The following is a 24,128-nucleotide window of genomic DNA, read 5'->3' as shown; positions in this document are numbered from 1 at the left end:
GTCTGTGTTTTTCAGTGTTGTCCACAAAATAATCATTGGGTTTTGGCTGAACACAGTAATAGCTGCTATGTACCCCGAATATTTGGGTTTGGATGTGCAGGAGCACCGCACTTAAGAAAACTCAGTTGTATTTTCTGGTTGGTAGTATTTCAAAGTCGATGTTCTGCAGCAGAGGGCATTAACGGAGTAATATAAGAGAGAGACTAACTTGCCAGTAGTGCTGTGTAGTGCTTGATTTGGAAGAGGAAAGGAAACAGGGCTTACTCTTTTTATGAACATTTGCATTGTCTTCATAGGATAATCCTTCTGGATCCATTTGGTAAAATGCACTCACAAGCCTTTGTTGTACATTAAATCATGCTTTGTTTTCAACTGTAAACCTTAGGTCCCACACCCACATCTGTAACATGTTTCTCAGTCCAGTTTCTGATTTGTAGAAGATAATTTTGTGGTTAAGGAAAATTCTCTGTTGTACTCCACCTCTCTCTCTTGTGCTGAAAGTAAGTTCAGCTCCGACAAGGATCAGGGGATACTGTTACTGCTGTAAAGAAAAAGTTTTTAAAGCACAGTTACTTTTTACTTAAATAAATGATGGCCTATTTCAAATGGAAAGAATTGCTTTTGCATCTCTTGTGTGGATAAGTTGGCTCGCAATAGATGGGCTTTTAAGAGTGATGTCAGGCTGGGATAGCAAAGAGAGAAGGGGAAAAAGGTGTGTCTGGATTAATTAGTTAACTGTTAGATAATAAATGAATTCTTTTCCAGTGCACACAAACTAAGCTTCCTTTTCATTTACTGCTCCAACTTCCCCTTCAGAGATTTGATTACAGCATTCTCTCACAAAGCAAAGAGCTCTTGCCATTTTGATGTAAATGTTCATTGAGCCTGTATTGAGATTTGAAAAATTACTTTCCTGTCATTAATAATGATAAACTGTAAACAATATTGTTAAAGGAGCTTGGGGGGGACATCGAACCACAAGGAACAAATGAAAGGACTTGAATAAGAAGTGATATGCACTTTTGCCATCGTCCTCGGAGAAGAAAATTAGTATAGCACTGCACTATGCATCAGATAGTAGTTTAATCTTTCCAAATAGTTTTATGATTTTTGCACGTTTGTGGATTCAGATGTTTTTGCTAATGCTTTGTTTCTGATCTGTTGGTTAAAAGAAAAAAAAAAAAAGGCTGGAGGAAGAACAGCAATAAAACATGAGCAAAGTGATGCCTGAGATGCTCATTTAGTTCCCATTAGCACAATAAATGAGAATATGATGAGGTTTGGTTTGGTTTTATATCCCCATACTTCTCAACAGCGATGGTTTTAGACCTGTATCACAAATGGAAGCTGAGTCATAAGCTGGCCCATAGGACCAGTATGGAGCAAGTGTTAGGTTAGAGTCTCTGGAGCTAGTAACGTAACTCTGGCAGTTTTGGTGTGGGTTCTTTTTTGTTGGTTTGTTGGTTTTTTTTAAAGGGAATAAGAGTCTTGTGTCGTTTTTCCTATTTGTAAATCCAAAGATTTTGCAATCTAAACTAGCATACTAAAATAATTCCTGATGTAATTTATGGGTTTGCCTAATGGGAAGAGAGCTTTCCTTGCTGCCATGTAGACTTAGGTCAGTAGCAGTGGTCACAGCCTCCCCTGCGCACCTCCTGGCATGTGGAAATGTGCCTGCAGCCTTTGGGACTGGATGCTGTAGCCCAGGAGGTGTGTTACTGCCTTTGCTCTGGGAAAGAGCGGCTCCCATCCCAGCAGGAACAGAGGCTGGAAACGTAACCAGTCTCGGGGTGCTTTCATTTCTAAAACAGCATCTGGCTTAGCAATTCTGTTTTCTGACTGTCCTCACGTAGTTGGCTGTAATGACTGGAGGAACGTGTTATCTAAAGCTACTTTATCTTCCGAATGTTTCCATTATCGGCTGCTCTCATGTCTCTTGGGTCTGAGGGCTGTGACAGCGTTCTCGCTGATGCGGTCTTAGTCCCTTCTCGCAGTTGTTCCTAACAAAATGTTTTGGGAGGGACAGAAGGGCGAAAATCTGTTTAAACACAGGTTTTAGGTTAACAGAGAATATCCACATAGGCCCTGCGGGCAGCTTTCTGTTCTCCCTAAAGTGCTCTGGGCTGAGAGCAGGTATCCTTGCTCTCTCTGCATGTTAATGGTTATTATGGGTTCCGCTAATGATTATAGTAGGTCAACATGCCACAGACAGCACCTCGAGAGTGCTTAGTACGGCCACGGCCCATCCATATTGGAGGCTCTTGGTAGCACTGGTGCTGGCGGTGCCATGCTGCTTTGGCACCTGGAGGCACCCGCTTCCTCCTGTGGGCAGAGGTGTGGGTCTGGCATTTTCACTTGTGCTGTGGCTCACCTTTTGCCTTAGCATGACTTCTGTTCATTTTATCTAGTGCCAGGCCTCCAAGTATTTCCCTTTGACACAGAGTGGCCAGTAATTTTTTATTTTTTTTTTACCAGTCTCCTGGCTTTGTGGGACTGCACAGCTGCCTGGTAGCCCTGCAGCTCCGCACCGCCCTGGCAGCAGCCACGGAAACATGCCCAGAGCCTGCAGTGAAAAGCTGAACACAGACAGAGCGACACAATCTGAATTGGAGTCCTGTGTGATACAGAGACGCACTACTGCTGTTCTTTCAGATAATACTGTTACAGGCAGATTTCTATAAAGAAAAATAACCTCTGCTTTTGCCCTTCACCTGTTTTGCGTTGAGCGAAGCTAGTGCTGGCCCTGCTGAAAGTCAGAAGAATTGAGCAGAGACTCAGTGCGAACCACTATCTGGGTTATATTCAGTGAATTGCATGGATAAAAACCATGTTTCTATTGCTTCTTTTTAACTCAGAAAACCATGTTAATAAACCCTGGGTTCTTTTTGGTTGTATTTCTGTGAACATTACAAGCTTGTTGTTGTTTTTTTTGTTTTGTTTTCCGTTCAAATTCAAATTTGCATTAGGTGGCTTTCCCTGAAAGTTCACTTTCCTTGAAACTCACAAAAGTTGAGCTTCTATAATATGGTACAGGTCAATCAACAGTGAGAGCTGGAGGAAGATTTACTCATCTGTGTTTTCAGTGTTCAGAACAAAAATCTGCTTTCTTTATGCACTTGGCCTTTCAGGGAATGTAGAGCCTTTAGCGACCCAAAATCAAGTCTGTGCAAGGCCCATTCCTACAACGGGGTTTTGTTTTATATATCCCAGTAACCAGAACGACATGAACTCATGAAGACAGGATTCACTAAACTACTTGGGTTAAATTCACTTAATTTAGTCTTACATTGTAATTAGTACTCCTTAAGTTGCAAGAGGGCTGTAATCAAGCCGAGGGAGGCTTCTTCTCGTGAGAGTTCAACATCAGCCCTGACTTGCGTTAGCAATTGGGAGAAAAAAAAGCAGATCCTGGGAGCACTTGTGATCTGCCAGGATGGCCTGCTGGATCAGGGATAGCACTGACGTGTCGCACCAGCCTTTGATGCAAACGTGCTTCAGTGCTTCTCCTGCAACGCAAACAGACTGTCACCGTATCAGTGTTTACTTAGAGCTATGTGAGACCATCTAAATCAGCAGAAATGTATGCACCATTTAGTACAAAGGGGTGGCACAGGATGAATGCTGACTTGGGAAGAGTTGAGTGTCTGAGCTTGTCTCACATCTTGTGACTCTCGTAATGAGTGCTCGGTGTACAGGGCATTGCTCCACACCTGGCCCACGTCATGGAGCTCCTCAGCCAGGGAGCCTCTCCGGTCACGTCGGCTCCAGTGACTCTGCAAGTCCTGTTTCTTAAATACTCCTCAGAGGCTTGACAGGAAACCTTTTAAAGCTGGTTTTGGTGTCAAGCAGTAGAGCTGTGCTCAGTTTGCCTTGAGCTTTGTAGAACCAGCGCTGCAAAAGGGTTTTTGCCGTTATAACCCCTACAGACCCCCAGTGCTCATCGCCCAGATGCCAGACAGCTCCCAATGCATACCAATATGTTCCTGCGGTGAAATGCAGGTGTCCCACCAAAGACCCTGCAAAGTTACTGCCTGTAGTCGTAACCAGGCACCCAGTTGCCACCACCTTGTACCATGCACCGAGAAATGCCAAGGTGTGAGGGAAGCTGTGGCTTTAACATTGCCTAATGTCTGCCCTAGCCTAGTGATTTTGATTTCTGGACAGGTAGGCAAAATCAGCTAGTAATTATTATTCTCCTGGAACTTGAAATTGCCAAATTTCTCTTATGAGAAAAACTGAAAATCATTCTGAGTGAGAAGGAGCAACCATTATTGACTTTATGGCTGCGTTTCCCTGCGAACAAGCATGCTGATGTTTTCCATACAGTCAAGGGACTGTAGGCTATATAGTTCACCCTGTTCATGTTCACTCATATGCTGATTAATTTGGGCTCAGAATTACTGTGTGATGACAGGAAAGAAAACTAGTACCTTGCAGGCACTATTAAGCAACAGCTCTTAAAGTTTGTGAGAATAACAGAAGATGAATGACCTAGTAACTCTCCTCTGTTTTCTGTCTCCGGTGGTTAGAGCATGGAGAGACGTCTGCTTTCAAGCAGAAAGGCAGCTAGTTCCATCAGCAGCCTGACACCTGAATTTTTTGCCCATAATGAATCTAGAAATTTCAAATAGTATTTGGGAAAGTTAAACCTAACCGAATGCATTTCTTTCCTCTCACTTCTCCTCTCCTCCAGCCCTCTCTCCTGCCTTGCTCTGTTGTTCCCTACTGAAGCGGATGATAAAAACGAGCTTTCCAAGGTGGGAAAAGGCCAGCACTGTGCCATGCAACTCATCTAGGGCTGCAGAAGAGGAAGGTGGGGTCTGTTGTACCTCACTTAATGTGATGAGATTGTTAAACCTGCTCCAAAGGCAGCATTCGTAGTGCCTGCAACATCTGCAAGGCAGAGAGATAACCCTGTGGTTAAGCCTGAGCGAGGTGTATGTGTCAGACACGCATGCTGTGAAACACAGCACCGTCTCAAAGGCCTGAGAAGGGAGTGTAGGAGCGTAAACACGAGCATATACCTACCTAAATGCTGTTTTGTTCTAGTATTTTTTTACCTTTAAGATTCATGGAGAATCTTGTTCCTGTCTGTGACTCTGAACCATGACTGCTGGTTTCTTCCATCCCCCTTGTCTTTTGCGGCACCAAGATAACCAAGCGTTTCCCAAGCAGGAGGCATTAACCAGTGAAGCTTCTTTATGGAATTAAGATTTGAGAGGCTCAGTTGTGTCACAATGGAATAGTACCTTCCATGAAATGTTTGTTGCTGGCATGAGATTTTGTATTCCAATTAAAACTAAAAGGAAGTTTTCCAGCTTGAAACTACAAGTGATTTGCTGGTTTTGATTATCAAGAATTTGTTCCCTCAACTTCTGTTGCCCCTTTTTGGGAAGTAAGATGGCAGAGAAGACAAAGGAAAACGGTGAATGAGAAGTAGAGGTGAGGTAATTCCCTTTTACGTTTTTAAAATTATTTTTTTAAGGTTACTTCAGGAAAATTGAAATTATGTTGCTATAACCGATGATTTTTTAGACCAAGAGCTGCTTCCTCTTTGAGCACCAGATAGATGCAGTGTATCCACCAAATCCTGATGAGTGCCAGTATCCAGTACTGCGAAATACCCAGTAAGAATGCTAAAACCTAAAGAATGGCGCCCTGTGGTTGTGTGAAGGGAGGTGCAGCGTGGGTGCAGGTCTGCTGCAGGCTCCCGTCCTTGTGCTTTGCACCCTCGAGCACCCTTATTGTTGAGGATGCTTACGTGGTGCCTTGCAGACTGGAGTCCCAAAGTGCAAGTGAGTCATTTGTAGGTAACTGGGTGACTTTTCTCAGCGTGTGGAAGGCAGGAGTCCTGCCAAGCACCTGGCACTTGCATCATCTGGGCACCAGCCAGAGCAGTAAAGTTCAGATCCAGGTTTTTGATTCAGCCCCATTCGCTAATATAGGTGGTGAGTGGTGACGTTCCAAGTAAAAATTGCACCGCAGAGCTCGCTTCAAATAATTTATGACCCGGGAAGAAAAATCTGTGCTAAGAATAACTTTTAATTACATCAGGTCAGTAAATTATTCTACAGATTCATGCCCAGGATAAGTCTCGGGTATAGAAGATATGTTAACTTCAGTATGTCCACACCTGAAGTCATCGGTTTGTGCATTGTTCTCTTTCAGAACACACAAAAAAATAATTCTGTATTTATCTCATTCAATGGACCAATAACAGATGAGCACAGTAACACTTGCATGGTCTTAAACTGCATTTATATTTCCTGCAGTACATCCCTGCGAGGCACCGCAGGCTCTTTGCCTGCTGGCAGCTGTGCTGGGATGGGAAACCAGTGCCGGTCACATTCATCAGATGGAGTGGCTTAATGAGGGACCTGCACTTGGGTGGACTCGGACCTTTTCATCTCTTATGTAGTTTCCTTCAGTAAGCTGAGCTTTCCTCTCCGTTCCAGTATGTAACATGCCTTAGTTTCTTCACGCGGTGTATTTCCTTACTACTACTTCAGTGTCGTTTTGGCTTCTCTCTTCACATTTGGCAAGAATTTACTTCCACACAGAAGTCAAGATAAAACAGATTTTTCTTACAGAATCTTCCTAAATATGATGGTGGAATCTGTTGAAGGGGAAAAAATAAACCAGCCAGGTTGCATGTTGCTTTCTAATTGTTTTTTAGGAAGTATTAAAAAAAAATGCTGTGATGACAAATGAAGGAAAGATGTTTCAGTATCCGAAGTAACAATTTTAGAATGCAGTACTGCAAGTGCTGTGCTTTGCCTAGTGAAAGCATCGTGACTTGGGCTCTGCTAGTCATACAAAAGAAACTCCAGGTATGTGTTTATAGAACAAAAAAAATATCTCCTGTGGTTATATTGCAGGATAACCCTTGAATATTGTAGCTTTGTTTAATCTGCAGCTTGGAAAGTCTGGACTGACCAAGTATGACTCCAGAAAAATAGAAATCATATCAGAATTACTAGTTGGTATTGTTTCAAGCTACTGCTAATCTTTCGTTTGCAGCAGTAATTTGATGTGCATGGGCTCTTGTAGTCCAGACCACGTGGAACTGTTTTGATGAAGACTTGAACCCCAGTTTGATACTGGTTTAACTAAGGAAGGCAAATATAGTAGACACCCAGCTGACGGTTTTTTTGAATAATCCTTGTTTATTTTTGCTGTGTGTCCTGGCTTTATCAGTAAGCTGTACTTAAGATCAGTATCTTTTTCAGCACATCCGCATCTATTTATTTATTATCTGTCTTCTGTATTGTAGGTCATCCTTTTCATGTTTTGTCTTGATTTCTGTTCCTTCAGGGTGCTGATCATTTTTCTGTTATTCTGCTCCCGCTTGTCTCAAGGTCCAAATAAAGGCTTAGATAACTTCCCCGGTGACACAGAAGTAGTGAGGAGAGGGGTTGACTGGGTTAACTTTATGCAATGTAATCTGTAGTTTAAACTGGCACTATTATTATTATGGATTAGAAAAGACCATCGTGGTTATCGCATTGGAAGTTTTGGCATAGCACAGGCTGTAGGACTTCCCTGAATTTATGGCTGTTCATGAGTACTTGCTTTCCTTGTCCACAAATCTGTTAGTTTTGTTCTGTGTTGGTTTTGAAAATGATTAACTTTCTGTAATGAACCAAACTCTGCTATCACAGTGACTCTTTAGGCGGTCCCTGATTGTATTTGCTAATGTCTCCGTCCCAGATCTGAGCACAGCTGATGACTGGGAGGAATGTTACTGCTGTCCTTTGACCATTTCTAACAGTGCGGTGACATCTTTAGTGTTTCCCTTGGTAGGGACAGTAGTGTGGGGCTTGCTTAAACAGCTCGTATGAACAGTAAAGCTGCTTTTAATGGGGTAGCAGCCTTCTAATATCAGGCTGCAGAATTAAGTTACTGTAAGAAAGGTGAACCCACCACTTTCTGATTTGAGCGTTGAGTGGAACGTCAACTGACACCTATTGCAGGGGGCTTTTTTTTTTCTCTTTGGAGTTCAGCTAAGCTGTGTTTTATCAGTCTCACCAAAAAGATGGCAAAGTGTTTTGGCTAACAAACAAATATGCTGTTTAGAAAACACCAGCCATTTCACTGTTTGCAATTTTCAGTGCCATTTGACTATATAGTCTTGTAATTAGATGGTGTAAAGTACTTAACATGTTACACAAATATGTCAAAACGCATTAACAGCACAAGTGTTCTTTACTGCTTTCCTAAATACGTTTCACAATATGTCGTACTAGAATCCACCTCTTGTCATTATTTATAAAACTGCAAAGAAGTTAAGATCACCAAGAATTAGATTAGCATGAGACTGTCTTTCTGCACTAAGAATATATATTGTCATGATAATGTACAGAGTGAAGCATACAAATCCCTTCTCATCTAAAATGAGAAGACAGCCTCGAATAAAGCCCAACAAATTATATTTTTCATATTCACTCAGATCAACTTCCTGCTGCTGCTTCCTAATTCCCACTCAGTTCAACTGCTTCTTTGCAAACTTTTGGGTTACCTCCTGACTTTGTATTTAAATGCCTTTTAGGCTTTATTTTGCTTTTGAATGGCATTTGGCCATGGTTCCTGACATGTGGGGAGGCCAGCTGCCCACCTGCGTCTGGGAAGGATCTTTTGCATGGAGCAGACAGCTTTGTAACCTTTTACTCTCAGCAACAATTAATGAAGTAGTTTCCTTACAAATGAGAAGATGGGACTTGTGGCTTCCTTAAAGACCACCGGCTGTGCTGAACTTCCAAATGACCTATAGCAGTATTCCCACAAACCCGTGCTGTGTGTGTGACCCAGAACCAATGGAAGTCGCATGCATTCTGGTACTACCGCCCTTGTGATCTAGGCAGGCCTGGAGACCAAATGTCTTGAGGAGACACTTCTGGTGTGGACCTGCAAGGAAGGCCAACCAGTACGCTTGCCTGCCTGCTTTCTGCTCCTGGGGAGACATGAATGCTGTTTGCAAACTGAAATGATGCTGTTGCTGCATCCTACACATGCCTTCCTGCTCTGTGCGAGCTTGGGTATTACTTCCACACACAGTGTAAGCTTTGCAGTTTCAGAGATCTAATAATAGATTGGTCTACATTTGCTGCGTTGCCGGAAAAAGACATATGTTGTCAGGCAGTCGAAGTCAGCAACAGTGCTGAAGTGGAAATGTGCTGAAACACAAAGAAGGCAGAAATCCAGAAGAATCTATCTGAGGTTTGGTGATTGGGAAACTAAAAATATTGTCTTCTTACACATAAGCTTTCCACACATACTTAGAGAAGTACTGTTTGTCTGATGTCTCAAAATGATTGAAGGGCAATTCTTTTTCTTTCTTGGCTTTGGTGTGATAATAGAAGGTGCTGTTGGCATTCAGCTTATTGAGAACTGGTGGAAGGGGAAAGAGAAATGATTGGAATAACTTGAATGGAACAGGCACGTATAGTATAGTGCAGGAGAGAAGTATGACATTGAGTTCCTTCTGTCATTGATGATTCAAGACATAATTTTTGATCTGTACGCACAGTGGAACGTATCTATGCTGAGGCACAGGTTTTAGGGTGAGGACCCGAGTTTTGGCAGCATGTGATGGTAAGAAAATTTTCCATGCTGTGTTTTATCGCACAATGTTTGCAATTCCACGTCTTCATTTTTAGCTTTTCCCTGGGAAAAAGAACATGTCATTGGCTTGAACAAAGTGAATGTATACCACGAGAACCACTGGTCTTTGTGCTGGTGAAAAGTCTTTGCTTTTAAATTCAGGTGGCTCGATGATGCTGACCTTTTACAGAATTGCGGTGAGGTGGGCATTGGGCTTTGAGCTGGTGTATGAAGATGTGAGGTTTTGACATGTGTTCTGAGCCAGCAATTATGGGATTTTACGATTTCATCTGTACATATCCCTTAAATTTCATCATTTTTAGATGTGTGCTAAGAAAATGGCATCTGTCACGACCATACTTTTTCTGCTCGGGTCAGTGTCTGCACACAGGTATGTATTGCTGTTCTGGAAGGGAAGAAAATTTCTCCATAAATGCCACTGCAGATCAGGAAATATTTTTTTAATTATTTTTTTTAAATATTAATGTTTCCTCCTTTAAGACCACTAGTTTCTCCCTAGTCAGCGTGCACGTGGCTGGGTGGGGTATAAGTAGCAAAGAATTTTATTTCAGTGACTTCCCCAGGGAATTCATCCACTATATAATAAATACTTATATCTCCTGGAAGCCACCTGGAGCGGCGTCCCAGAAGTCCTTTTTACCCAGCTTGGGTCACCCGTGGCACAGGTAGCATCGTTGTGCAGTTAAGAAGTATGAGTGAAAAATTTGGGCTGCTACTGTTTTCTACTTCTCTTGGCACTATTCCTGGAGAGAGTTGAGTTTGTAAATGTGGCTGTCACAGTAGCTATTACCAATGACACAAAATAATTAAGTTGTGGTTTCTGTTGTGGTGGGGCCACTTCTGTATTTCATAGGGATACGTCTGTGCTGGGAGAAAGCGTGTCATACTTGATTGTCGTGACGGATGCTTCCAGGAAAACAGGACGAGTCTCTAAAGGCAGGTTGTCTAATACTTTCTATTTACATGAAGTCCTGTTGGTTTCATGGCAGATCGCTAATAGAGCTGCATGTTCGTTCTTCTCGTTTTTTTGATGAGGTGAGGGGGAGCGCAGCAGCTATCTCATTTTTCTCCCGCTTGTTTTTGGAGGGGATAGCTGCAATCTTTGTTCTTTTCAGCCAGTCAAAAGAATGCTCCAGCCAGTTTTCAGTCTGATTCTCTAATCAAGTGAATGCTTCCATTTTTCGGTGTCTTGAGCCACCAGTGTGGAGTTCTGGGCTTTCAGAAGTCCTGAAGACTTCGGGACGCATGCTCAGCAGCGCCGACAAGCCCTGGTAGTCCCTGGTTGCTGAGTCCTGATGAAGTGTACTCCATGCGGGGATTATACTGTGAACATGCTGTGGAATTCGTGGGCCTTAAGAACAATCTTTCTTTTTCCAGATTTTAAAATATTTTCTGTAGGTTGCCTCAGATAAATCTGATAGTATTGCAGTGTAACTGCAAAATCCTGCTCTGTGGTCCTTATAGACACAGGCTCTTCCTGTTGCACCCAATTTAGCTTCCTAGAGGGAAAAAATTCTTGTGTGGTTGGGCAGCAACCACAGTCCCTGTGCTGTGGCTTCTGGAGGGGCTAGAGCCCTGCGTGGGTCGGGGGAGCCGGCCAGCACTGCGCGGATGCTTCACAAGGGCGTGCTCTGCCGAAGGTGAACGCGAGTTTGCCAAATGTTGTGCAAACCTTCCTGCTGTTGCTGGGGACCAACTGGATAGAAGATGGAGAAAGTTTTGTTTGTTTGTTTGTTTGGGTTTTTTTTTAGTAGATGTTGCTGTACATTTGTTGTTGTGTCATGGAAAAAAACTTTTCGACTGTATGTGGTATTAAACCTTAAGGCTGAGGCTTTTTTTGTGTGTCTACAGTGGAAGAATCCTTTTGTCACATTTGTTTTGTATCTCGTGTTAGAGGTGACATTGTGCCCAGTGCTGAATGAGATGGAGAGGCTGTGCTGCTTATGGCCTGCGGTGTCAAAAGATGAGCATGGAGCAGAACAGTGGCAGTAGGAGATTGAGAGGGGGGAGTTCGACCTTGTGTTCATGTGCTCGATGGCTGCTACCACTTGTCCCTTCACCTGGAGCTCCTCAGGGAAGGGGGGCACCGACTGAGGGATTGCAAAGGGGATTGGGATGCTGTCTGCTGGCGGGAAGAGCCTCTGAAGGAGCAAGAAGAGATACTGGGGCTTGGTTGGGAGATTAGATGTCAAACCTCGACAAGGCAAGAAACTTGAGTGGGCAAACAGGGAAGATGGGTGCATGCGTGAACCATGGGAAGGCTTTTGGAGGGTGTTGGTGTGATAAGTTAGTGAACGAAGCCTTTTGCTCTGTGTCAGTGCAATACAGCAGGTCTTGGGCTGTGATGGGGGAAGCCTTAAGGGATATGGTAATTAAGAAAAGTAACTAAGAACTAAGTCATAAAACCAATAAGTGTTTTACCAGCTCCATTGTGCATAGGCAGGCAGCAGGGAATGTGGGTCACGCACTGTGAGTGGCTGAGCCAGGAATAAACTCCAGCTCTGTTAATGCCTCAGGCCTGTCCACAAACACCAGACTGTGACTCTTTTCTCCAGCACAGCTTCGGTGGGAAAGGACCTCTGTTTTAGGTGGAAGAGCGGGCTCTGCTCAGTCCAGTAGCTAACCGTGTTCTCCTGCTGTTTGCCTTTGCCAGGTGCAAGTTCTTCAGCCTCACGGAAACCCCAGAGGACTACACCATCATTGTGGATGAAGAGGGCTTCCTAGGTAAGTGTTGGCATGTGCCATTTTGGTATCCAGCGTGGGGGTGGAGGAGGAAAACATGTCATCTCTCACTGAGATTATAAGCAAAGCGTTTGTAAAACAGGTCTGTTTGTCAGTGTTAGTAGTACAGCTATGAAAGGGGCTTTGATCACTTAAGCACACTGTCTCTGCTGCTGTTCTCTACAAGGTGTTTCACACATGGAATATGAATATATTTTAATGCCGGGAGAAGAGCACACACAAATCTTAAAGAGCAGCTTAAGCGTATTTGAAAAAGTAAAACCATCTGCATATCGTTGTATTAAAATGAGCCGGGCTTTGTCCCCAAACCTCCACAAGCACACTACATCATGTGTCTCCAGCTTGTTCATCCAGCCTTTTTCTTTAAAAGGAGCCCTTGGAGATGAGTAGTTTGTATTGTCCCCACAACCATCGCAGTGCTGTGGAGCTGTGAATCAGCTGAACGCTGTGATCATCACTGAACGCTGTGATTTATCCCCCTTTCTTACACCTAGCTCTCTCCATAATAAATGTGCCATCTTTGCCCATGGTGGGTGAAGGTCTCTCTCTGCCTGTGTCACAGGTGGAGTTGGCTGAGTGTCAGAGATGGTGGTTGGCATGTGCTTGGGAGCTGCAGATGCTTGGCGTTGGGCAAGTGCGGATGGAGAGAATGGTTTGGCTTTGTGGATGGAAATAGTTTGTAATAACATTTATCATGTGGGGAGGTTTTGTTCGTAGCCATGTTATTGAGGTGATGGAATGAGGAAGCGTTGTGCAGCTATTATTATTTTTGTTCAATCCCTGCTTTCTGTGGTTGGAATTAAAAGTCTACACATTTTACCAGCTTGGAGAAATTTCATTAAAACATGAAAAAAGAGGATTTCATTCCTGAATAGGAATTAACTGTTGGGTAGCTACTTATGACACTGTAATATTCAATGGTTTTGTAATATCCAAACCCTAAGGAGAAAATTAGAAACTATACCGTCTTTATTTAGTGTAGAGTCAAAGTTTTATAATTAGTAGCACTGCTGAATTATTTCCCTTTCAGTTTCAGCAGAATTACGCATAAACATATAATAGAATAAATTATTACATTTTAGAACGCTACGATGGTGGCTAAACATTTTCATAAAATAATCACTAGGTTGAGAATAGGTGACTGGATCTTTACAGCTATTGCTGTTTCTAATTTGAGAGTTGTGGGGTTTGATTGAAAATGTATGTCACGTGTTCTGCTTTTGCTCCCAAAAGCGGAGGTGACATACAGTTCTGCTGCCAGAACGTCCCTTGTTGTATTTTTTCAGGGGGGATATGCAGGAACATTTTCTTACTGCCGTCGGTAGTATCAGCTTTTTTATTATCAGTGGTAGCTGGGGGAAATGGATTCAAATTTGGTTTAACCGTAGTAGTAGGATGCAAAGCCTCCCTCTAAGAGCTTCATTTTAAGACAGAAGTCACCAAAGGAGGAGAAAAGGTTTTATTCCAGGGCACACAGCATGTGGCTGAGCATCAACCCAGAGATTCCCATTCTGAGGAGGGAGTCTGCGTCACTGAACCATGCTGTCCCTGCAGATTTGCCATGTGAGGGGCATGCTCATCCTCCAGCATCACATCTGTGCCTGCAATATCCATGGCCCTCATTTCTCTGCCCAGTTGGCACAAGGCAGATTCCTCAATTCAATCACTGGTGGCAAGTTTGGATTGCAACCACCCCCGTGCAGCCTCTAGCGGCCACGCTGCTATTTATCTCTCTGAAAATTATTCCAGCCTGAAACAAAGGTAAGCTCAAGCAGTGGTTTTGCTCATCAGTAGTGGGGAGTCGTGCTGCATTGTGTGTGCCACTGGTTGTACTTGGAGCAAATCCCAGGTCTAGCCAGAGCAGCGTCCTCAGGGAGCTGCGTGTCCCGCTGGTGCCCCAGGTTATCTCTGTAAACCAGGCAGTGCAGCTGCACTTCAAAGCAGCAGTCGTCTCTCCTTGGACGCTTTTGACTTTGTTACCTTGGCTCTCATACACACACATGGATTTACTGCTGATAGTTATGGCACCCATGTGGCTTCCGTTGGGCCATAGTTTTGGCAGCATGTAACATCCCTTTTTTTCAAACACACCGCGTGCAGTTGGGGTAATAAAATAGAGTCTTTGCAGGAGAAAAGATCACCTTCCAGGCAAGGCAGGGGAAGGAAGGAACACGCCAAGGCCATCTTCTACCATGGCATGGCAGGAAGCTAGGTGCAAAACCCAGCATAGGTAGTAGTGTCATGGAGCTGGCAGCTTCATCACCTTTTCTTTGATCATGATGATCTTCTTGCAAGACTTCTATTCTCTGCATCCTGCTAACTCTCCTAACCATGTCCTCTGGGATTGTGTCTAGCCCATGCTCTTTATGAATTGTCACGACCACATCCAAAGCTTCCTCTCAGGGTTAGCCCTGACCACAATCTCCGCTGTTGTTCCATCCCTGTTCCTCATTTCTGTATACCGTAAGTTTTTCATGATCTGGAGGAACTCCAGATCTCTCATCTAGGATGCCTTGTAACAGTGAAAGGGCTCTGCTTCGCTCCCTGCTTCCCCTCACGGTCTGGCTATAAATGTCTCAGGAGGAGGAATCTCGCTTGGCCTCTGTACAGCTTGTAATCAGCCCATGGGCTTGAACAGGATCAACATCTGTACGAACTGCAGCGTCCCACCTTCTTGCAAAACATGACCAGTTACGTCTGCCTCAAGTGGATCAGCTGCTTCTTGACCTGACCAGACAAATGTCAGGTTCGGCTCAACAATTACAGGGTAAATTTTCAGCTTTGGTGAGCAGTTCAGGTAACAAGTGCACCAACAAGAAGTGACTTTTTTTTTTCCTCTTCCAGGTAACTTTCGTTCTTCCAGTGCTTACCAAACTCAATGTAAGTCTCTGAAGTCTCTTACTCACTTGTACGATCATACTAGCTCAGAAATAACATCCCTATTTTATGATCTTCAAGCAGTGGAGAAGAATATTATGTTGCTTGTGATAAGACTGGAACACCTCTAGCTGTATTTAGCAGCTGGGGCCAAGTCATAAAAGAAATTTTGTACACCCCATATGGAGAGATCTACCAGGACACTAATCCAGATTTCCAGGTTATCATTGGTTTTCATGGAGGGCTCTATGATTCTCTTACTAAATTAGTTCATCTGGGTTAGTGGGACTATGATGTCATTGCTGGTCGGGGAATGACGACAAATCATCATATATGGAAACACCTGAATGCTGCCCCACAACCATTTAATCTCTACTCGTTTGAAAATAATTACCCCGTTGGCAGAATCCAAGATGTCGCTAAGTATACAACAGGCTTTTCTCTGTGGAAAATTAGGACCTTTCTTTCTCAGGCACCTACATGAATTTTTGCTGCAGCAGCGGTGAGAAGATTGTCCTGTTAGGTGGCATCTCTCAAGTTAGCCAGGCCCCTTCCCCTGCATGTCACAAACAGCACTGAAGGGAAAAAGAATAAGATGGAGAAATGCTGGCACTTTCAGCAATCCTTGAGGTTAACATTTCAAACATACTGACATGCAGTAATCATTCTTAACTGTTTTGTCAAAAAATAATCCTCAGGCTTGTTTCCCTGAGAGTAGCAAGTGAGTCGGGCTGGTAAAGAAGTCATTATTTCTTCTCCCCAGAAAACATCCACAGTGCAATGCCGTAACCTGCTTAAGCATTCATCGTGCTGGAAGGGAACGGCTACAGCCTAATTCTTTGCCTTTAATTCCCCGGCGGTAAGGTGGGGATTATATCTGCACAGAACCTTGTTTGTTCCAGTGGCCATTTCTTGGGCTTTGGCCTGTTAACGAGGAAGAATTTTATTCAGCAAATAACACAGGGGGACAGTGCACAGAAAGCTCTTTTCCTGGCTGATACTGAGATGAATTAGCAGAAGGAGTTTGGCCATGGGCCCTCCTGCATGAAGACAAATGTCTCAGCTACCGGGGTGCTTGGACAGCCATGTAAAATCCTTGCATTTATCACCTGCCGTGCAGCCAGCACATGGCAGAAAAATCAAGTGGCTACTGCTTCCTGAAATATAGGAATGTTTCTTTAAGTTCAGCTTGGTTTTTTTCCCAAGGTTTGGCTGAAAGCAGGAGCTGCCTGTGTGTGGTGCAGATATACCGTAGCCCCTGTGCTCTCTGCATAGTCTGACGAACCTGATCTCCTTCTATGACAAGATGACCTGATTATTGGATAAGGGAAAGGCTGTGGACATTGTCTACCTAGACTTTTGAAAAGCATTTGACACTGTCCCCCATAGAATTCTCATGGAAAAACTGGCGGCTCATGGCCTGGATGAGCATACGATCTGCTGGATCAAGCACTGGCTGGACGGGCGGTCCCAAAGAGTGGTGGTCAATGGAGTTAAATCCAGCTGGCAGCCGGTCACAAGTGGTGTCCCTCCGGGCTCGGTGTTGGGACCATTTCCATTTAACATCTTTATTGATGACCTTGATAAGGACATAGAGTGTATCATCAGCAAGTTAGCAGATGACACGAAGCGAAGCGGGAGTGTTGATCTGCATGAGGACAGGGAGGCTCTACAGAGAGACTTGGATAGATTGGACCGATGGGCCAATGCTAACGGCAAGAGCTTCAACAAGGCCAAGTGCCGGGTCCTGCAGTTGGGCCACAACAACCCCACGCATCGCTACAGGCTTGGGGAAGTGTGGCTGGAGAGCTACCCGGCAGAAAAGGACCTGGGGGTTCTAATTGACAAGGGGCTGAACATGAGCCAGCAGTGTGCCCAGGTGGCCAAGAGGGCCAATGCCATCCTGGCTTGTATTAGAAATAGTGTGACCAGCAGAAGCAGGGAGGTGATTGTGCCCCTGTACTCAGCACTGGTGAGGCCACACCTGGAGTATTGTGTCCGGTTCTGGGCACCTCAATACGGGGGAGATATCGAGGTGCTGGAGCGAGTGCAGAGGAGGGCAACGAAGCTGGTGAAGGGCCTGGAGAATAAATCTGATGAGGAGTGACTGAAGGAGCTGGGACTGTTTAGTTTGAGGAAGAGGAGGCTGAGGGGAGACCTCATCACTCTCTACAACTACCTGAAAGGACATTGTAGAGAGGTTGGTGCTGGTCTCTTCTCACAGGTAATTAGTGATAGAACAAGAGGGAATGGGTTCAAGCTGCAGCAGGGTAGGTTTAGGCTGGACATGAGGAAAAAATTCTTCACCGAAAGAGTGGTTACACACTGGAACAGGCTGCCCAGGGAGGTGGTGGACTCACCATCCCTGAATGTGTTTAAGACTCATTTAGATGTGGTGTTAAGGGATATGGTGTAGGGGAGAACTTTGTAGAGTGGAGTTGATGGTTGGACTCGATGATCCCAAGGGTCTTTTCCAACCTAAATGATTCTATGATTCTATGAAATGCCATCCATCTAGCCCCCCATTTTACAGCACTTCTCTAATTGCACAACACAGTGTGAAACGAAGAACAGTCTCCCTCAAGCACCTTCATTCTCTACAAACCTAATGAAGGAAGAGCCCATCCATCTATATAAGTTGGTCCAATTGCATGGAGGTGAGAGATGGCAGCAGTTTACCCTCAGGTATTTCTTTGTTTCAGTGCCTCTTGCATCCACTTGAAACGAAGCTGAACTGTTTGATAAGAACCTTCCCAGAATCGCCACCACTGGGACCTAGCTATGTGCTACCAGGAGAAGGAGCTCCTCTGTACTATCATTCCTATGGCAAGGTAGTATTTTTGCACCTTGAAGGCAACAAGTTCGGCTTTTTTGAGTTTCTGCCCTATTTATGATGGAAAGAGGAGTCTCCCTTTTTGAGACCTCTTACAGGGCAGGGGGTGGAGTTGTAAGTCTTCTTTCTCCATTTCGGGAACAACCCCTAGCTGGTTGCTGCTGTCACCTGGCCTCCTCTGTGACCTTGGCAGCTGTTGATTTGCTCCATGAACATCTACATAAATGGGGTCTGTGGCAGTCTGTCACCCAGGTGAAGCTGTCCTGAAGATGGTAAAGCAACATGTTGCTACCATTTTCAAGGTGAGATCACTGCCTTGGGACTTGGTTGGTGTCCTTTGCGTTACAGGCCTTCTCTGTAGGCAGTGAACTTAAAAGGTATCAGAGAGGGGAAAATAAATCAAATGCTGGAGTCGAGAGAGGAGTGAATCCTTGTGATTTCTAAGTCGGTAAATATGCATGTTTCAGGGGAGCTGGGGGTGAATAAGGAGAACACATCACCTTCATGTAATCTGGTCTTATTTCTCCTAGAACTGGCAAGCCCATTTCATGTAGGTCACTACAGTCAGCAGACCTTAGGTCCTGACTGATCTCTTCTGGGTTTGAACCAGAGAAGAAGGGCAGTTGGAATTCCATACTGAAGCAGTGGTGGGAAACATCTCCTCCTTTGGTGCAGATGCCCTCTGTGAACATAGAGCAAGACTCTCAGTCTCCCCACACCAAGGTTCAGCTGCAAGACGGCGGTGACAGTCCTTCCTGTAACCTTCTTTGGCTTCTTGATACAGCTAGTGTCTTCTCCAAGGCCAGAAATCCATACATTTACAGAGTTTCCAGAATGAAGAGGCTCTTAATCTCTGTTCGTACCTCACAATAAATTGCCCAGTACATTAAGAATAATGGAACTGTTTGAAAAAATCTCACCTAGTTAGGGTGGCAGAGAGATTTTGTCAGAATTCATAAAATGTTGACCTCATTCTAATAAAAAGAAAGGATAAAAAGAAAAAAAAAAGTCCTCCTGCTGGCAGCACTTTTTTTGATAACCATCATCCTCAGACAACCTGTTCCCTATCTGACCTTGGATTCAGGACCATCATCTGCTTTAGTACCATGTTGAGTCCCTTTTACAATAACATCAAAATGGTAAATTGCTTTCAGTGTCCTCTCTCTCATCCTGTATATAAAATGGGCAAGAAATCAGGTTATGAATAAGTGCAAGCACAGAACCCATCTAGCTGGGAGCAATCTGTAACTTTATTTAAAGATACAGAGGGAAGCAAGCTAATAGATGCATCTGGTTTTTTTAAATATTTCTTCTATAACTATTTCCCTTTAATTTTTTATTGCCCAGTGACTAGGCCTTTGTATCTCAGGCTCGGTAGCTTAATTTGCTTGCTGACATTTATAGCGCTGAATTCCTTCCCCTGGACCGCCAGGAGAGCTTGCTGGTTGCTAGGCAGAAGATGTTTTTCTCTATTAAACACGTGCACAATCGCTCTCTTTTGGATCTCTGTATTGGGCAGACCACACCGTGTCTGTGGTTTTCAGGGTGTTTTAAGTAATGTGGTATTAATGACCTACATTCAAATTAAAAACATGGGGATTTGACTACTGGATAATTAGAAATATGTGCTCGGTTTGGAAGGTTCTTCCTGCAGTGCATATATGTTGATGTAGATCAATAAATGCGTTGGGGGGCTGTGATTACATGGGATTTCTGCCCTCTCCCAAGAGGCAGTAGGGTTTGGTAGTTACAGCTTTTGGGGGAAGGGAAGGAAGGATGAGAAATGTGTGATATTCCAAGGTCTGGTTTGTGTCACCTGGAGAAAGGAGCACTGTAGCTTCTCCTTCGAGCTTATATGTGAGTGAGTTTGCTAATCTTGATAGCACACGTTATTTCTTGTGTTTGTAACCTGTCACGTAAACTTTTTTGGTCCAGTTTCTCTGCTTGCTCCTATTTAAAGAAATGCCGCATAAATAATACATATTTTTGACTGTTTCCTCCAGCAGATGGGTGTGTATCGATATCTATTTTTGTTTCGCAGCCTGTGGTGAGAAAGCCCAGACATCTCTTCCTGAACCGCTTGACTGGCCATGATTTCCTTCTTTAAATTTATTACGTCTTGGCTGCTTCCTAGCACTTTCCAAAGTCTGAGATAGATGAGCAGATAGATACCATGGCTCACTCTTATCAACCCGCTCTCATAAATGCAGGACCTAAAAAAGCTTTTCTGGCTGAAATGATGGAATGATTCACTGAAATTTTCAGTTGGTCTCTAAAAGCAAGATGCATCTCAGCAGAGAAGTAGCAGCAGCCCATCTTATTTGTTTCACTAGACAGCATTTGACCATTTGCGTGATGTTCCACTGGTGGGGTTGGGTTTGTTTTGGGGTTTCTTTAGGCGGGGCTTAGGGGAAATTTGTGGCTTTCATTGTTTGCCTCTATCTGAAGCTATCCACAGTCTGCCAGGGTGGCAAACAATACACCCAGTGGTGAGCAAGGGACAAGACTGAATATGCTCTGTAAGACTTCTTGAAGCATTTGTATATTTTAAGCGCTGGTAGGACTGTAATTCATGATCTTTCCCTGTTTTTTGAGTGAATTTTATGTGGAGCACACCATGAGCAATGAGGAAGTGCTATTACCCCCTGTCACAGGTCGAGAACTGAAGCACAGGGAGAGCTGAGGGATCAGGGATACAGCAGAGAAATGAACCCCTTTTCCCCAGGCTGAAAGCATTCAGCCCTCAGTTCCCAAACTTTGCTGGTTGTGAACCTACTTTTAAGTGTCAAGACATACGTTTCTCAAGTTTGTGACCTGACAAGGACGTGGATTTCCTCCACCTTGGCGTCTCGTAAATGCTGTGACCTTAGTCTAGAAATGATGAGGCTACAAGAACCTTCCAAAAAACGAGTCTGTCATCACCTGCAAACAGAGAAAACATTTCATTTATGGTAAACCCTCGCAAAATGCCAGCAGGCAGCACTCCCTAGGGTTGGTCTAGGAGCAGATTTGCCAGATTTTCTCTTTGGTGCAGGAGATGGAGGCCTCTGTCTCTGTGCCTCAGTTTTCCCAAGGATCAGCAGTCATTCGTCAAGGTGAGAAAATTTCTGTCCCTGGCAGGCTCGGGGGAATCCTCCTGGTCAAATCAGGAGGGAAAGCCAAACAAACTTATGTCCTGTCTGTACCTAGACCGAGGCTCTCAGGAGAGGTGGGAATCACAGAATGGTTTGGGTTGAAGGGACCTTGAAGCCCACCCAGTGCCACCCCCTGCCCTGGGCAGGGACATCTCCCACCAGCCCAGGTTGCTCCAAGCCCCGTCCAGCCTGGCCTTGAACCCCTCCAGGGATGGGGCAGCCACAGCTTCTCTGGGCACCCTGGGCCAGGGGCTCACCACCCTCACACCAAAGAATTTCTTCCTCAGATCTCACCTCAATCTCCCCTCTGTCAGTGTAAAACCCTTCCCCCTTGTCCTATCATTACACTCCCTGCTCCAGAGTCCCTCCCCAGCTTTCCTGGAGCCCCTTTAGGGCCTGGAAGGGGCTGGAAGGTCTCCCCGGAGCCTTCTCTTCTCCAGGCTGAACCCCCCCCAGCTCTGTCAGCCTGTCCTCATAGCATAGGTTTTCTGATTTAAGCTATGTTTTCTGCCCTAAGCTATGTTTTCTGCCCTGAAACTTCACCAACTTTATTTTCTCTTGGTGCAGTGATGGGTCTTTTCCAGCTTTCTGCCAGCCTTGGTACAAAGTCTCCAGAGCTAATGATGGATCAAGGGTAGCTCTCATGATCCCAGCGCAATGTGTCTAGTTGTTTGGGGTTTACTAGAATCAGTTTAATTCCTTGTGTTGAACTCTGGAAATGCAGAATGATGCATGTATTCGACTCCAAACTAACAGTCCTCTTTTGAGGGGAGGCTCGATGCTTTGAGCTAATTCTTGTGCAATTAAAGCAAAGAAGGGATGTTCTTTCCTTTGTGTGCAGTATTAAGCTGATGGTGGCATGCTGGCCAACCGTCATCCTCAGGCTTTTGGCCTGAGAGTCACAGAAGGTCTCTCCGGGGTTTTGGCAGAGCTGCCTGTTGGGCAAATGAGCCTTTCTTGGGCGAGCAGGTTTGCAGCTGCAGTCGCAAGGTGAAGGGACAGGGAGTCAGAGCAGGGATGGAGTTCCCAGGTCTGCTGCAGGCTTTTCTGTTTGACCTTGGACAAGTCTCTCATTGTGTCTCAGTTTCCTCATCTGAAAAATAGGGATAATCCTATTAAATCACCTCATAACAGGCCTTATAAAGATTAATTAGTAAACATGTGGAAACGCTTTGATAGTGTAACAGGCAAGGGCCATGATAAATAATAATTGAGGTAGCTTCTGTCCCACAGGATTCACTTTTACAATGGCTACACTTGCAGACCTACTGAATAAATCATCTCTACAGCAGAACAGATTGGAGATTATGGTGGGAAAAAAATACCCTTTTATGAAAAAAGTTGCATAATCTTTTTAAAATCTCATATCTTAGTATTTCATCTTACACAGGATTAAGTCTCACAACCTCAAGGTTACAGTCATACAACAGTTAGGAATTTAGTGGCTCCATCTTCAAGTCTTGTTTGAAATGTAATAATTTGCTCTGCTCTGTCCGTCGGGTGAAATACTGTCTGAAATGTGATTTTTCAAAAGAAGAAGAAAAAAATTATTCCTTATGCTGTTTTGTTTGAAAATACAGAAGGAATTGGAAATGTGAGTCCAGCTGCATCGGTTTCTTTTTTTGATCTTCTTTTATTTCTGTGTTTTTCGTTTTCCAGTGAAACACGTGGTCTGCGTCGCCTTGCCGGCAGTAACCTGAGCCATCAGCGTTGCCTTCAACTGTCTGGGCTGGGTCCTTCCCACCCCCCGGCTTGCAGACTCTGCGAGCAAAGCCTTTGCCAAGGGTTTTTGAAACACAGGGAAAGTTTTGTCAGGAAGTTGGAAATCTGCTGATTTCTGCAGTTCCTGTGCCCTGATTACCAGAGACGAAACCCTCAGTTCTTTTGGACTGCGGAGCCCGTGTGCTGGCGAAGCAGTGAGTGGGTGAGGAGAGGCTGGTTGTGAGTGATGCTTTCCTGGCTGGGAGCAAAAAGCCGTGATCGACAGGTTGTGAAGGGTCCAGCTCTTGATCATGGCACAGAGAGGGCAACAAAGTCAGGGCACTCAGGATTCAATCCTGTGCAGAAGGACAGATGAACCCGTGTCCATGCTCTGAATACATCTTGAGCCAAATTTTTAATCTTCATTGCTTATCGTTTAAAGAAAAAAGAAAAAAGCCAATTTCTGCTCCCTTCTTCCTTCTCATGAGCAAACACCAGCTTTTGGAGTTTGGATCTGGTTTTGATTTTCCAGGTTTGCTCATTATTAGTGATGCGTTATCCCATCAAGAGGAAGGAAGAGAGCAACCTAATTTCCTGCGAGCAGACTGGAGCCTAACCTGGATTTGTCTCCCTAACCCGGTTCTCCAGTGAGAGTGGACATAATGATTATTTTTGGAATCTACCTTACCATGTTCCACACTTTTAGCCAAACATAATAATGATGCTTTGTTTTTGGAGTTATTCATACTTCCTGTCTTATGATACCCCTCTGAGTAAGAATTAAATTTTTTCTCCCACGTATGAGGAAACTGATAAAGCGGAGACGGAATTGACTTGTTTGAAGTCACCCCACGCTTTGTGAGCTGGATCAGATTTTGCCTTAGCTACAAGCCCAAATTGCCATCTACTTCAACATGGGACTTTATTTAGCACTGTAGTTCAAAGACTTGAATATGTGTTCTAAGACACTACTGTAAACCCACAGTTTTCTAGTGATCCTCTCAATAGTCCGTAGTGAGTCACTTCCCCCTCTGTGCTCAAAGCCAGGTGGGAAGCGTGCTATCGCATTTTAACAACTACATTACGACTTGACTTTCTTGTGCAATGCCGTTTATTGCTAAATCAGTCTCTGGCCTGGCAAGAACTTGCTTCCTTGCTCTTAGACTATTGCTATTAGTCTGAGTTTTTTGTTTCTCACAGCAGAAATCACAAGTAGGAAG

The 24,128-nt window shown here is 44.3% G+C and overlaps 1 protein-coding gene across 1 annotated transcript in view; it reads left to right on the top strand.

The window, feature by feature from the left end:
* Window positions 1-24,128, top strand: part of CASTOR2 (cytosolic arginine sensor for mTORC1 subunit 2) — a 135,934-nt gene that overhangs the window by 53,639 nt on the left and 58,167 nt on the right. Inside the window, exon 2 of the mRNA XM_063342019.1 lies at window positions 12,275-12,345. Coding sequence (XP_063198089.1) covers window positions 12,275-12,345 — 71 coding nt within the window. The remainder of the gene's footprint in view (window positions 1-12,274; window positions 12,346-24,128) is intronic.

Source organism: Chroicocephalus ridibundus, chromosome 7 (assembly GCF_963924245.1).
Source record: "Chroicocephalus ridibundus chromosome 7, bChrRid1.1, whole genome shotgun sequence".
Lineage (NCBI taxonomy): Eukaryota > Metazoa > Chordata > Aves > Charadriiformes > Laridae > Chroicocephalus > Chroicocephalus ridibundus.
The sequence above is the reverse complement of the archived record's forward strand: the minus strand, read 5'-3'. Positions and strand labels throughout refer to the sequence as shown.